At 36.2% G+C, this 16,709-nt stretch overlaps 1 protein-coding gene across 1 annotated transcript in view; it reads left to right on the top strand.

The window, feature by feature from the left end:
• Nucleotides 1-13,986, top strand: part of LOC103586443 (beta-2-syntrophin-like) — a 53,627-nt gene extending 39,641 nt beyond the window's left edge. Inside the window, exon 3 of the mRNA XM_008567729.1 lies at nucleotides 13,758-13,986. Coding sequence (XP_008565951.1) covers nucleotides 13,758-13,975 — 218 coding nt within the window. The 3' untranslated portion in view covers nucleotides 13,976-13,986. The remainder of the gene's footprint in view (nucleotides 1-13,757) is intronic.
• The last annotated feature ends 2,723 nt before the right edge of the window (nucleotides 13,987-16,709 follow it).

Genomic DNA, 16,709 nt, shown 5'->3' with positions numbered 1-16,709 from the left:
AATAGAGATTAGGCATTTTTAGCAAGAATATTAAAGAAGTGATGTTTCCTTCTCAGTGTATCACATGGAGGGAGTGGGAGAAACACATGATGTCAATATATGTTAATAATAGTCATATAAACTTTGATTACTGTTGGGTTTCTCCACATGAAGTTACAATTTTTTCCTTTGTAATTAAATATCTTGGGAGAGAGATGTTGAGAGTATGTAAATATCCTGTTACTCTTTAAACTTTTGCCCATTAATTTTAGCACTCATCAGTGGGTCTTGTCTCCAACAGTTATTACTGTAGTGTTTTAATGATGATTTTCTATTTTTCTCATCCCTTCTACACTTATCAATTGGAATTCTTCTGTAAGAAAGAGCTGGCCCTTCTCCCCCATTTATTTATTCAATTATTTATTTATATCAGTATGGACTCATGTATATTTGTTTTATTCTATGGGTTATAATCTCATTCCATTATTATTTATTTTGATGCTCAAATTGTTCCAGCTTTTGTTTTTATTACATGTTAATTAAGAAAATTAATAACATTCTCAGTGAATACAGTTATTTGATGTGGGTTGAGCAACGTATTACACTATAGCTTCACATTCAATAGTTGATTTCTATTAACTCTGACAGTTCCCTGTTTACTACAGCTGAATTCATTAGTCATGTGTTATGTAAGAATAAAGAGGGAAAGAACAAGAGTACATCTTTGTCTTCTCTCCTCTTCCTGAACTCAGTTATTCTGCCAATTTGGTCACAAAATCCCTAATGACAGTAAAAGCCTGGCAGTTACTAATAGCAGTCCTTTTGTACAATAAAAAAAATTTACAAAGTGTTTAAAGATATGGAAACTTGGATGGCATTGTTGTTCCCCAGGGGTGACTCTGACTGGATGTTCAGGATGGAGTGGTTGCTGACCCCTTGAACACAGCCATTGTGCTGGCTTAATATTGTGTTTCCGACTATAGTTAATCATTCTGGATGCTGATCTAAAACAAACCATCCGGTTTATCCAGCTAGTCCAGGACACATCCACTTAGCAACAAAAACATGGATAAGGATTTCCTTGCACTTAAACTGCTAGAATTTATTTTATTTAGTGGAAAAACATTATCTTATTAGCAGGCATTTTTTAGTTATTTCATTTTGTTTGCTGTTGTTACATTCAATTATGTGTAGCATTTTATTTGTACCTCTATAGCATCTATCACGTTTTGCCTTATTACAATTTATACTTTCTTAATTGGCCTATTTTGGGGGGTACATGTCTTCCTTTTCCTTTTCAAGTGAACAACTTGAGGACAAAATCTCTATATCAGATGCTCTAGATATCCCACATGCTGTACACATAGAAGAGTGTTCTTTGTTGTTGAAAAAGGGGGAACATTATGATTTTTAAGAGTAAAAACTTTGTTTCCTATCATTTTTACTAGGAATAGATAAAAGTGTATACATGGGGTTTGTGAGGTAAGGACTTTCTTATAGAAGAATGTTTTAATGCATTATTGATTCCTCAGAATAAGATTACATTTTTGTGTCACTGCCCAAGCAAACTGCACATCCATAAGTCATGTGTTTAAGTTTTTAATAGTTTATTAAGGAGAATTTTGCTCTAAAGGCAGATTTATTTTAATAGCAGATTTAACTGAATTAGGGGCCAGCCTGTGGCTCACTCGGGAGAGTGTGGTGCTGATAACACCAAGGCCACGGGTTCGGATCCCTATATAGGGATGGCCGGTTAGTTCACTGGGTGAGCGTGGTGCTGACAACACCAAGCCAAGGGTTAAGATCCCCTTACTGGTCATCTTTTTAAGGAAAAAAAAAAAAAAAGGTTTAGCTGAATTAACCTCCAAAAGATCATACAAATAGAGTTTACGTGACAACCTTCAGTATATGGAGTTAACATGTCCCACATATTCATAAGCACTTAATGGAGTTGAACAAGGACCCTTTATCCAAATATTTGCAGAAATCCTTAATCTAGAACAATTAGCAACAATTTTTAACTGGGTTGTATTACTCATGCTGTATATATATCTCACAATTTCATTAGAACAGGGTAATTAGGACTGCAAAAATACCTTTATTTGTGACATAATCTTTCATATTTCATCTAACCAATATATATTTGTGCATCTTGTTTTAGTGATCCCTGCTTTGAAACCTTTATCAGTGCACTGCTAAATGTTGACCAATGTATGAAATTTGTTTGTGGTATGACTAAGTATGCGTATAGCTATAGTGATATTATATGGAGTGGGGTACACCTTGCTCTAAGAGGTTAGAAGCAAGCATAATGTCAAGCCAGAGTCATGGGAAGACTGCGTGTGGACTAGGAAAGTACATGACTTTTGCCTCATGAGTATGCAAGAGAATGTACTCAGGGCCTTAAACAGCCCTACACAAACAGCAGCACAGTTCTGAAGGGTGACTACGAAAAAAGTAGCTATGAAACACTGTAGAAGCGATGTGTTGTAATTATCGTTGACTTTTATAGTGTCTTGAGTTTTAATCCCTTAAGTGTACAATTGGTCAAGTGGAAAAGACAAACAAAACAGAAACTGACATATGACAAGTGCCATGATAGTGATGTGTAGAATGTTAGGGGAATATAAATGAGGAAAGCTGTGTGCTGTTAAAATTGGTCTTTTTGTTAGAGGAAGACAAAGAACATTAGCTTGCTTCTTTTGCAGCTATTTTAATTACGATCTTCAGATATTCTTCAAAGTTGCATAATAATCTCACTCTGTAGGTCATTTATGTTCCATGCCTACTGTCTTTCAGGCACAGTAAAACGGTTTACTTCAATTTCATTAGTTAATCCTCATCCTCAGTTACTCAATAAAGTTGGTATTAGGGTTGGTACTATAATTTTATAGATTATAAATTGAAATTGAAAAGTCTCAATTTTTTGTCTAAAATCACAAAGTTTATAATTGGTAGAACTGAAATTCAAATCTGGATCTGTTCAATTTCATAGACTCTGTCCATTACACTATACCCCCTCCAAAGAATATTATATTATATTGTACACATACACACTAATATTCACTGCCTTCAACACTCAAGCATGGGCCTATATATCTTTCACACTGTATAAATCTGTTTCTGTTGTTTATAACAGAATACCTGAATTTGGGTAATTTATAAGGAAATGAAATTTATTGCTTACAGTTTCAGAGGCTGGGAAGTCCAAAGTCCAGGGAACACATCTGGTGAGGGACAGCAATGCAGGGTATCACATGGCGACAGTGGGCTGAGTAAGAAAGAGCTAGGCTTCTCACTTGCTCTCCTTATAAAGCCATCATAACCACACCCTTGACCACCCATCAAACAAACAATGGATTGATCCAGTCCATTCACTAGGGCTTAGTCCTCACAATCTAATCTCTTAAAAGGCTCCACCTTTCAGATGCCATAATTGGATTCCCCACCCTCTTAACACTGTTACAATGGAGATTGTTTTCAATACATGAAATGTTGGGGGCACATTTGACCCATAACATACATTATCTCATTTAATCCCCACAACAATTTTTTGAGGGTGATATTTTATGTTTTACAAATGAGGAAACTGAGATTCAGAGGTAACCCTTCAGACATCCGAATAGGTAAATGGTAATATCAAAACTTGAGCTGAGGTTCATTTGACTTTAAAGTTTGTTGCAGAGCTTTAATGATTTTACAGAAATCTGAAAGGCATCAAATGTAGGTTAATGCAAATTCATTGTAGCATGTGAGATATGGATATAAGGCAATTCCATACTGGTACCCCATTATTACTTGAGCATTTATTGGATAGTGATCCCCTCCATTGTTGTATTGTTTCTGCTATTGAATCTGTTTCTGAAATTACTTTTCTAATTCTTTTTTTTTTTTATTATTTGATGGCATGTATTTAAAAGTTAACTTTAGGGGCTGGCCCATGACTCACTTGGGAGAGTGTGGTGCTGATAACACCAAGGACACGGGTTCAGATCCCTATACAAGGACGGACAGTTAGCTCACTTGGGAGAGTGTGGTGCTGACAACACCAAGCCAAGGGTTAAGATCCCCTTACCGGTCATCTTTAAAAAAAAAAAAAAATAATAATAATAATAATAATAATAATAAAAATAAAATAGAAGTCCCTGTAATTGCACTCATAAACATAACCACTATTAGCAAGTTGGCATATTTTCTTGAGCGCTTTATGAACATACTGATCTATATCAAATTTTCTTATGTATAAAACTAAGAGCTTTAATCACTAGAAATAACTCTGGTAGCCTTAGTTTTACAGTGTATGAGTCATCATGTTTTTAGGAATTTGGTAGGGTTCATTTTTTCACAATACAAGCCCCTGCTTTTAATATTTTTAGCAGGATACTAAGAGGCAAAATAAATTATTCCTAGCCAGTTTGTTTCTTATGCAAACTACTTTTCTTATTGCCTCTGCTTTAGTGAAAATAAAATTGAATAAAGTCTTATCTATTTTTTCTAATCTTATGTATGGTCAAGACTTTTCTGCTATTGTCAATAGTCTTCTTAACTGCTTTGTGTGTTTTGAAGCAGAAGGGTATGAAACAAATTGGAACATTGTTTCACATAAATTGATTCTTCTTTTTAGGGAAGGGAGAAATACAAAGAGTAGAATTGACTTATAAAAACAGATATAGCATAGAAAATAAATATAAATTTGAATACCAAAAAGAAAAGGAAAATTTGTAGTTTGAAGTGATTGTTCAGATCAATGTCTCCTAGTTTTTGAATTAATTATATAGAGGATTTTCAACAAATACTGTATGGCACTTTCTACAGAGAAATCTGCTGGTAGCGGTCTTTCTTACAAAAACATTTAAAAATGCAAACTTAAGATGTTTAAAATATATTTTATAGAAAGTTGAAAAGCTTACATATTCTATTGCAGTTTGAGGAAATATCCCAAAGAAAAACCCTTTTAAATTCACTTAAAAAATATTTACTTTACAAAATGACCCACAACTGGTTTACCATATAAGACTAGTAGTTAAAGAAGTCTACAAAGGACAAATTATACAGTAAACAGTCCAAAGTCCCAAATTATTTCAGTCTAGCTTGTTGTTCTACGTTTGTATATATAAAAGCATGAAAGCTAATACTTTTTTATAAAAGTAATAGATATCTATATTAGAATTTGATTAGGACACAAAAATATCTTTTTTTTTTTTTTTTTTTTTTAGTTTGCATAAATTCAGTAGAAGGCCATAATTTAAAAATTCTGAAGTTTTAATTTCTGGTGACAAATTTCAGACCTACCTTATTTCTTGTTTATTTGGACTTATTTCAGTATAACTCAGAAGTTTAAAAGAAAACTTGAGTTCTACTTGTCATCCCAGTAGTAATTTGGGATCTTCAAAATGATTTTTTTCTACTTTTATTGACTTGGACAGGGCTTGGATTGAAAATGAGAGGGAAAGATGGGTAATGAATTGAATTGAAAATCCCAGGACCAGTATAAACCACAGTTATGTTTTTAAACCAGAAAACACTGAAATCGTATCTTATAAGTGCACATGCTGCTTCTGAGGACATGTTTGGTTTCCTAGTTGAGTACTTTTCCTCCCTGATTCCTCACAAGAAGAAAGGAGCTAACTTCACAGAGTTAAATAAGACAATAATGGGAAGATAAGTATTATTTTGGAAATGTGGGTATATCAAGAACTATAATTCAAATTTGTGTTAGATATGAGGTTCTGACGATTGTCCTGTAACTCCTCACTGTTCTAATGTCACAAATCACTCCTCCTACATCTTCAGACAAAAAATGCATAAAGAGACACAGATTTCCTGCTTTTAAAGAGAAAAATAATAACATCCTGCATTTGTTGAGACAGGAGATCAAAATTGGGTGGACATATATACAATTTTTTCACCTATAAAATAGCAAAGATCGTCTTAAATGAGATTACTTCTTGTTGGCAAGTATACTGACCTGGACATGCTCATTCGTTGCTAGTGGGAGTATAAAATGATACAATTCTTTTGGGGAGCAATTTGGGAATATTTATCGTGAGCCTTAAAAATTCCTTTGGCCAGTAATTTCTCCTCTGAAAAAGATGTTTATTATAATATTATTGAAACTGAGTGCCCAATAATTAGGGAATGCCTAAATAAATTATGGTAAACTTACAATGGAATGCTATATAGCTATTTAAAAAAATTTTTTATTGAATCATAATTATATACATATTTTCAGTGTTCAAAGTTGATATATGTTCATCATATCAATATTACTAGCATATATATTGTTACAAATTGTACTTACTCTTTATGCCCCTTGTCCAGTCTCTCCCTATCTCCCTCTCCCTCCCCCCTCCCACCTCTGATAACCCTAGATTTCTTCTCTCCTTCTGAAAAAGTAACGGTTACTCTGTTGATTTGCTGCCTAGATGATCTGTCCAATGCTGAGAGGTGTGTTCAGGTCCCCCAGTATTATCGTAGAGCAGATGCTTCTTCTGTCACTCTGGAATGGGCTTTGTGGAGAGCGACATCCTCTTCTTTTCTTTATCTCTGCTGATGACTCTCCTTGTGTCAGTACACTCCAGTGGCTGGTGGACCACATGCCTGGTGGTTGTGTCTAGATGCTTTCATGGCAGCCGTGGTTATTATGGTGGCTGTGGTGGGCCACCTACGTGGAGGTGATGTTTTCGGCATGCTCCTTGGCATTGGCAGTGTGCCTGGCTGTGGGGACGGAGTGTCTGGTCCCTGGCTTCAAGCCTCGGGTTCCTGAGCAGGCCTGGAGGCGCTGGCGGTGTGCCTGGGCCAGAACTAATTTTTTGTCCTTTGCTTACTTCTAAAATGGGGGAACTTCCTGTGGGGACCAGTACTTGAGCTGTGTGGTTTAGCTAAATTGCTGCTTCCCTAGGAAAGGCTTTTTATACAGCTCAGGTTTTAATGGTTGACTTTATAGGTACTTCCGGCTCTCTAGAGACCCGGTGCACGTGGGTTGTATAGGAACTCTGATCTGGGCCTAAGTCTTTTTTCATCAAACCACACTGCATGCAATTCTATATTCCTGACCAGTCTCCTCTGAGTGGTCCTTCGCTGATAGGGGTGCCAGTCAGCTGTTCTTGCTGTGCCCCAGTGTTCCCCTGGTGGGCCCGTCTCCCCCACTGCCTATGCTGCAAACACTTCCCATGGGACAGGCCATGCACTGGTCCCTTGCAGTGACTCACCAGCCTCTGAGTGGTTCCTTTTCTTCAGTTGTTGTGTCTCCTTGCTCCTATGTGGGTCCATGGGAACCCTATTAGTGGTCTTGCTGGCCTGGGGGCCACCAAGGCCCTCTTCTCCCCTGCTGCCTACAAGCAACTTCATCTGAAGGGCACAGCTGTGGCTGGCTCCTGCTCCATGTGCTCAGCAGCTCCAGCCTTAAAGCGGCTGCAGCACAAAGTAGTGGGAGCAATTTTTTCTTTCTCTCATCGTGGCTTCTCCTGCCTTCATGCACTCTGTAGGTCTCTCCTCCTCTTCCCCTGAGCTCTAGTGGCCCCAGCTTGGCTGTTGTTGCTTTTTTATAGTTGTAAATTGGTTGATTTGTGGGAGCGAGTGACACTGGGGACTGTCTATTCTGCTATCTTGACTGGAACTCTATATAGCTATTTTTAAATGATGCTTATAATTACAAAGAGTTTGTAAAACATGGGAAAATGTTTGTTCCTGTGTTAAGTATAGGACTAAAAAGTCTGGTAGGAAATATGGTGGAATTAGGAATTTTTGCATTTATCATCTTTTTTTTTTTTTGTATTTTCCTGTTTAATTATCTGAGAGAAAAGGATGAAGCTAACCAATAAATATTAACAATCTCTCCAGAGCATTAATGGCTGTTTGCAAACAGCTAAAGAAAGGAAAAAGACCAGAACTTGGTTCTGGTGAGTGGTTTGGAATGCCTTAAATGGTTTCAACTTTAAGAAGCAGAATGGGTATCTTCCTATTCTTGTTTGACTTCTTGGGTCTAGAACTGTCCTAAGCAATAAATCTTCAATGCTATCTCAAAACCCATGTAGTCTATAACCATGTCATAGAAACAGCATTGAGTGACATCTTGCACAAGGATTAGCTGATGTGACTGTTTTCAGAACACTGTGCTTTTCTCAGAAGCCTCTACATAGACAGAGAAAGATAAAGTTTGTTAGCGACTTTGCTCACTGTAAATGCCCTTCAGGATGATTGTGAGAGTAGTAGAAATGGGGCCAGGGAAAAAAGAACGAATGAGAAGGGGCCGGGGGTGGGGGGGAGAAGAATGAAAGAACTAAAACAAAAGACCCTGGCACCAGTATGACAGCTTTAAACTGCTGTTTCTCTAGGGCTAACATACAGTACCAGGAATTTTCTTCTCTTTCAGACCTATAAGGAGGAAATTTCTCTGTCTGACCAATATCAGGGGCACATTAGCTGCTGTACTAAGTTTCTTCAAATATCGTGGTATTGTGAGTTTGAACCTATTAGCTACCACTTCTACAACTGTTCTTAGAGTTGTGTGGATATAGACTCATTGGATATGTAGAATTATTGGTTTGCCCCTACTGTATCTTAGTAAGTTCCCATTACTTTTGCATTACGATCAATAGAAGTGGAATTTGAGACGTGCTTTGGAAAATGGGTTGTATTTGGACACATGGAAATGAAGAGATGAGGGAATGAATAAAGACACATCTAGGAAAGGTCAGAATATACCTTTTTGTAAGTATTTCAGTGATTTGTGGTGGCCTGTGCTTATGGTTGAAATCCTTGGAGGCTTCCTGTGCAAGCAGTTTAAGTAGTGAGTAAGATACATGAGAGGACAGAGGAGATGAAGCAGTGGGAAAGACGAATTTATGCTAAAGACTTTGTACTGCATTCCTTAGGCAGAAGGAAACCATATAGGCTCTTAGAAATAGGGAGTGGCCTGATACGAGTTGGGGTTTAGGACAATCAATCTGGTAAACTTGTGTAAAAGAATGAGAGAAGTCTGGGCAAGAAGATCAGTTAAGAGGCCATTAATGATACAAAGGGACAACTATTTCATGATTCCACCTGTATGAGTTACTTAGAATAGTCAAATTCATAGAGATAGAAAGTAGAACAGTGGTTGCCAGGGGCTGGAGGGAGGAGGGAACAGGGAGTTATTGTTTAATGGGTAGAGAGTTTCAGTTTGGGAAAATGAAAAAGTTCTGAGTATGAATGGTGGTGATGGTTGCATAACAGTGTGAGTGTACTTAATGCCACTGAACTGTACATGTAAAAAATGGTTTAAATGGTAAATTTTATGTTGTGTATATTCTACCACAATTACAAAAAAAAAAAAGGCCATTACCATGGTGGTCTGGGTTATCTGGAGGCATGTTGGCAGTGGGAATTGAGGCGAATGAGTAGATTAGAGAATAGTTTTAGAGGTGGGATGGTTTGACACCTGATTGGATGTGGGGGCTAGGGAGAGGAAATAGTCTGCAAAGGTTTAGAAGCAGTTCCCAAACGTTGACTGAGCATGAGAATCAACCACCCAGGCAACTTTTAGTAAAATGCAGGTTGTTAGACTTTACACCAGGCTTACTATAATACCGGTTTAGATACTTGGTGGCTAGAAAGATGCTGATACTAATCCTGAAAACTAAAACATTGAACACAGGAGAAGGGGATTCAGGATAATAAAGATTAGTTCACATTTGGATATGCTGAATTTGAAGGATGGGGACAGCACCCAGGCAGAAGAAACTTGGGCCAACAAGAGATACTGGATCTAGAGATCTATGTTAGATTTAGAGATCTAGCATTGAAAATTTCCAGGAGAAAGAGGATTAAGTGAGAAGAAAGTGCTAAAACCAGAGCCTTGGGGAATACCTACATTGCAGGGATTGGAGGAGAAAAAAGGAGCCAAAAAATCAATGACTAGAAAGGAGGAATAAAAAACAGTTGATAGAGTACATTGTAAAAGATATTGGAATGGTTGAGAATAAGGACTGAGGGCCTTTGGATAGGGTGAGTAAGAAAACACTGGTGACTCTTTAGAATGCAGTCTTATTCAGAAGAGACTGAGTGAAAGGAGAATATAGAATAGCAAGCATAAACGTACCCCCCCCCCCGCCAAGGAATGGTAAATGAGGGAGGAGCCAATTCAGGGTTAGTTAGGCCAAGGCAAAGCTTTTTTGGTTTGGATAAACTTTGTACTATTTTAGGCCAGTAAAATATTTATTGAGTACTTGTCTCTCGTGGGTTCCATCTCTTTTGCTGTTTCTTCTCTTCCCCAGCCATTTAATAGTGGAATGTTCTCTTCCTCATACTATACTATACTATACTATACTATACTATACTATACTATACTATACTATACTATACTATTCTATTCTATACTATACTATACTATTCTATTCTATTCTATACTATTCTACACTATATTATACTATACTATACTATACTATTCTATACTATACTATACTATACTATACTATACTATACTATACTATACTATACTATACTATACTATACTATACTATACTATACTATACTATACTATACTATAGACCATGAAGTATCTTTTGTATAAGCTTTAGAGAGCCACATAAATAGAACTCAGTTTAAAATCAGAGACTGCTTAATATCCCAAATATGGAACTCCTTGTAACTTTATTCATTACAGCTTGGAATTCAGTAAGAATCAGTTGAATCTTGGATCCCATCCAGTGCATTATAGTTTTTGAAGTCTCAACAAGATTTCAGTTTATAAGGTAGTTTTATGTTTAAAGTTTGAGCAAGGTTTCAGTATGTTTTCATCATTTCTTAAGTTTTTTTTGTGTGTGTGCATGATATGGATTCAAAAATTTCAAATATATAATATATAAAGAAAAAAATTAAGTACAGTCCTACACCTATATATAAGCACTATTGATATTTTGAAGAAAAAATTTCCAGACACCTGAACAGGTGTGTGTACAGTACATGTATATGTTTTTGTCACTCTAAAGAGGAGAAGGAGGTACAGAGATGCTTTTGGGGTGAGAGGAAGCCCCCTTCACTTTCAGTAAGAATGATCTGTGCATGAAAGAAAATTATCTTCAGCATCTAAATGCCTACAACAATTTATAAACATTAGTGTTTAAATATTTTGAGGGTAATCTTTATCAGGAAAAATGAAATAATTCTGAAATATATCCTGGGTTCTGAGTTGAAATGAAAGCCATGTGGGGGTGTAAGGGCTCCCCCGTTCATCCAGCCGGGAGTCCAGGTTAAGGCCCTTTGGCAACTGGGAAGGTCTTAATATAGGACTAGAACAGAAGACTGTTAACTTTCCACCTTTCCCAAATCTCAGGTAAATTAGAAACAGGTGTTTATTCAGTTTTTCAGCCATTATGGATGGCTAATTAGATGTGGGAATGGGCTGCATTGCTGTCAACTCAGGTGAGACTCATTGCTCTTATAATAAGGTGATCCATAGATTGCATGTGTAGGTCTGTGTTTTAGTATTGATGTAGTAATCAGTTCAGCGATACTACTGTGTGATTTAATGAACTTCTGAGTAGATCATTAAGACTTCTTTCCTATCCACTATAGTATTCAAGAGTAGTCATTTAGAATGTCTTTAATTTCCCCTTTTGATAGCCCAATAGTTGGTATACTGCCTTACATGTTTAAAAAGCATATTTCTGCCGAAGTTCTTATGATCTAATCCTGTCTTGAAAGCACAGAGCTAAAATATGTATTGAAATGCCTGAGTCAGCTGTTCCAGGGATATATTGGCTGCACCCCTGCTCATTATTTGAGGATGAAAAATCTCTTTGGTGATCTGAGACTACTAGTTTTTCTCTCCACCCAGAAATACATGTATTATAACTATGTATGGAACACACACACACTATACATACAAACACTACATAAACTATATCTAAATTAGAATTGTTATATTTTCTAGTATGCTTAATTTCAGCAGATCTTGTTTAATAACTTGTAAGAAAGTAACTTCACCTCTTCTACTGATTCTTGTTTAATTTTTTTTAACTCTTCTCTAACTTTCTAATTTAGGGAAGGAAAAAGAATTGCACCCACTATTTATTAAATTTTACTGTGTGCCTGGAATTTTTATGTGTTTAGTATTACTCCCATTCTATAGTTGAGGACTCCAGAATGGTCAAGTGAGATCCCATAGCATTGAAATAGCAAGCATAGTTAGGATTCGAACCAGGTCTGTCTGATTCCAAAGGCATCTCTTTCACCACATCATGCTATAGAATGAGCTGTTGACTGCTAGGCTTACAAAAGACTATTATGGATATTATTAAGTAAAAAAAAAAAAGGTGCAGAACAGTAATAATAATATACTACCATAGAGTGAAATATATGTGTATACATATATATACACAAGTGTATGTGTCTATTTTTACATATGCTTAGCATATCTAGTATCTCTCTGGACAATAGTGGTTGTCTCTAGGGATGGGAACGAGGCAGCTAGAAATCTGGACTCTTATTATAAAACCTTTTATACCTTTTGAGTTTTGTTTTATGTGCATGTATTACCCATTCAAAAGAGAAACTGTTTTAAAGACTCTTAGCTATGTTTTTAGAAACATATCTAAAAGTTTCAGAGGCTTATAAGGTTTTTGATGCTGTTGAATATTAATATCAGGTATTATAATATTGACAAACATTGACAATGATCATGTCTTTTTAGTTTCTCAATTTTCACGATGCTACTCTAATGACTTATCACATTGGGATTTGAAAGGAAGATAGAATGCTGATAGAACATGTATTGATGTTAGCAGAAGTAATGATGACTGGTTCATCTATGTCCAAATATTTATTTGTATTTTTAATGATATTAAAGATGTTAGTAATCTCTAATTTATCTAGTTTTTGAAAGAAGAACACCATGCCTCAGATGACAGTAGTTGCTAGTCATGACTGAGGAAAAAAAAGAAGTATTTTATATTAGTCTTAAAATTGAACTTGAAAAGAAAAAGCTTCCTATTCACTAAAAGCTATATTTTTAATTTTGGGCTACATTAATGGAAATAGATTATTCTGAACAATCAAGGTGATGAGTTGAGTCTTCTTTGCATTTATAAAATCATACTTTAGGGCCGAGCCCGTGGCGCACTCGGGAGAGTGCGGCACTGGGAGCGCAGCAGCGCTCCCACCGTGGATTCGGATCCTATATAGGGATGGCCGCCGGTGCGCTCACTGGCTGAGCGCGGTGTGGCCGGTCTCAAAAAAATAAATAAATAAATAAATAAAATCATACTTTATCTTGAATAAACTTTATTTTTGCACTTTTTTTTCAGAACTGTAATGATCTATTTACATAGCTGTCTCCCCTACTAGGCTGGGCATTCCATGAGGGCAGAATCCATGCCTCATTTGCCCTTGTATCTTCAGTGGCTAGCCTATTGCCTGACACTGGGTAGGTAGCTAATAAATGTTAATTCAAGTCAATCAAATCGAACTAGAAATACTTAGTACAAAGAAGAGAGAGATATATATAATCTGTCTTCAGATATTTGAAGGGTTCTCATATAGAAGAGATTAAGTTTGTTTTATATGGCCTCAGTAGACAGCAGAACAATGGGTAGAAATGTCAAGTTCCTAAATGTTATGAGGCACCTAAAGCTAGATGGCATTATCTCAGGAGGTGCTGAATCTATCTCCAAGGGATTCATGGCTCTTTAACTTAGTTTTGCAATTTGTTCTAGCTATTGCATGTATGTGAGTGTTTCAGTTGTCATTTTTCATAGAAAACAAAAATACTAACCACCTTCTTTGATTTTTACTCATAGTCAAGTTTATCCGAGAAGTAACACCATATATCAAGAAGCCATCACTGGTATCAGATCTGCCATGGGAAGGTGCAGCTCCCCAGTCACCAAGCTTTAGTGGCAGTGAGGACTCTGGTTCTCCAAAACACCAGAACAGCACCAAGGACAGGAAGGTCATTCCTCTCAAAATGTGCTTTGCTGCTAGAAACCTAAGCATGCCGGATCTGGAAAACAGGTGAGCTGTACTTAACAAGAATACCATACTTACAGCTTTACAAACTTAAGGACGTGTTACAATATAACATGACTCTGTTAACTAAATTATACAGAGGAAAACATAAATCTGAGATAAGAGATTCATTTTTGGAATTCCATATTTAAATCATTTCATACATATATTACATGTACATGTATAGAAAAATTTTGCACAGGCACACAAGAAACCTGGATAATGAAATGGGATTAGAGGGTAGAAGAGTGAAATGGGACTAGAGAGTGAGTAGAAGGAAAGAGGGAGCATCTACTCTTAATTTCATACCTTTCTGTACTGTTATTATTACTTTTTTCACTATGAACACACATTACTTTACAATTGAAAAAAAATCTTGTTAAAGGAAAATTTTTAAATGTCTTCTTAGATGGAAATTCCTTATACTGTGGATAATGTAAAGAGTCCGAGATCTGCATTATAGGTCTGGCTGCATCAACTAGCAATGTGACCCTGGGAAGTTTGCTTCTCTTGACCTCAGTTTCCTCTTTTGCAAAATAAAAAGTTGGATTGGATAATTTCTAATATTCCTCCTGGTTCTATAACTATATGTGTTCCATGACTTTTTCTTCACTAACTTCATGAAGTGGTACCGGTAGGCCTGGTATTAGGTTCAAGATTAGGAGACTTTTTATAGTGTCCTTTCACTATTATAGTCTTCTCTGATCTGAATGCACAGCCAGGCCCCTAATCAGGATGGGAGGGAGCACAAAAGGCAGCAAGAAGCCGAATGGCCTTCTTGGGCATTTAAGGCCATGAGACATTAAAGCTTCTCTGTGGTGTGGTAGAAAGAGCTGAGCTCTGCAATCAGACAGACCTTGGTTTGAATCCCAACTAGGTAACCTAATCAAAGTGAGGCTCTGAGCAAGTCCTTTCAGCTCCATAAACCACCATGTCCTCATCAATAAAAAAGTGATGATGTTGCTTAGCTCAGTGTGCCCGAGATAATGTATATGAGGCCTCTTGAACAGAACCAAGCACATAGTAGGTTCTCAAGGAATAATATCTTAAAAAATCTTAACTGACAACTATGTATACATATTTTGAAAATTATATTTGATTTATTAGTATTGTTTTTTTTTTTTTTTTTTTAAATTCAAGACATTGTAGAAATGACTTCGTGTTACCTATAGGTTTATTCCTGAAAGGTTATATGTATGATGAATTACGTAAGTGCAACACAGCTCAATGTTTATTTATTTATTTATTTTCACAGCTCAATGTTTAAAGAAACTTTTTTTTTCATAAATAAGAATTTAATTTATAAAGCAAATAATCATCTTGCCTCTTAAATCCATATTAAAAAATTTTTCTTTCAAATGGATACATTTATATGGTTTGTTAACCATTGACTTAAAAAAAAAGTTAGGTAGTAGGGCCCATAGAAAAGGAAAGAGAAAGAAAAACAATGTGTTAAAGAAGAACAAATTGCAACTAAATTTGCCAACTAGTTGTTAGGCGGAAGAAAGTAGAAAGGCTAAGTCCCTTCCTTGTAAATCATTTCTGTTCAAGGGTTCGGATCCCTGTACCGCCCAGCTGAAAAAAAAAAAAAATCATTTCTGAGAATAGATACCTGTACTGCTGCTGATATAGTTGGGTATTGGGGAAAAAGCAAAGTATTATAAAATTTCTGTAGAAACCTGGGATTTGGGGAGTGGGGAAAGAAGGAAGGAAGAAGATGATATGACTTAGCTGTATTGCTAAAAGCTTTGCTATTTTATCGTCCACTAAAATGTCTTTTAGAGCACAGTAACTGTGGCCTTGTTAAAACTTGGGGGCTGCATTCCTTTTGGCATATTTATATGCTAAAGACATCTGGCCGCTGGTCAGGTTTGAAATAGGTCTTCAGAAACAAGTGGAGAGGGCAATTTGGGGCTGCAAGAGTTGTGTCACTCCTTCCTTTTCAGTAAGATGGTCAGTCTACTTGACCATGGCACACTCTACAAGGGAAGGTTTTAGAAGATCCAGGCTAGTGCAGAGATTCTCAGTCTTAATGCTGCAAGGTAATTTGTTTCTAATTTTACTTGAAATACCAAAATTTGCAAATGATTTGCTTTTTGTAAAATATAAATGGAAAGAGATTCGAGGTTGTTCCTTTGATGATCTCACTTTTACTTGCCTTCAGTGTGCTTTTTAGAGAAAAAAGTGGTAGAATTAACTAAAGTAGTTAGCAGAAATTATGCGTACGTTTGGTTACACCCATGGAAATGTGAACATCTATGTGTCTTGGCATAAAAAAATGTACAAAACCATTGACTAATTGGACCTCAGTTATGAGAGTTAGAAGACAGAAATTAGGAAGGTGGGCTTTGAAACTTTGTCCAAGCTATTTGTTTTCCATAGGCATCATTTTTTCCCCTGTATAAAATGAAGACTATAGGAGGATTAAATGAGAAAATGATTGTAAAATTGGCATACTAAATTCGCAAGATATTATTATAGGTGCTATTAGTGTCTTTGTGATCTCAAATAAGTTTAATTTCTCTGTTACCCTATTTTCTGTTTATTAAATGGACATAATAATGCCTGAGCAACTATATTCTTTAGAACTACTTCAAGAATAAATAAAATAATATATATAAAATCACTTGGAGCTCTTTGGTCCCTAAATTTATCTCAATTCTGTCAAAGGAAATGTCAATTTGTTTATCGAGTTTCCTATTTGATGATCACCTGAAATATTTCCAGTTTGGAGCTAGGATGAA

Source organism: Galeopterus variegatus, unplaced genomic scaffold (genome assembly GCF_000696425.1).
Source record: "Galeopterus variegatus unplaced genomic scaffold, G_variegatus-3.0.2 Scaffold18, whole genome shotgun sequence".
In the NCBI taxonomy this organism is placed as follows: Eukaryota; Metazoa; Chordata; class Mammalia; order Dermoptera; family Cynocephalidae; genus Galeopterus; species Galeopterus variegatus.
This window is presented reverse-complemented; position numbering and strand designations above follow the sequence as displayed.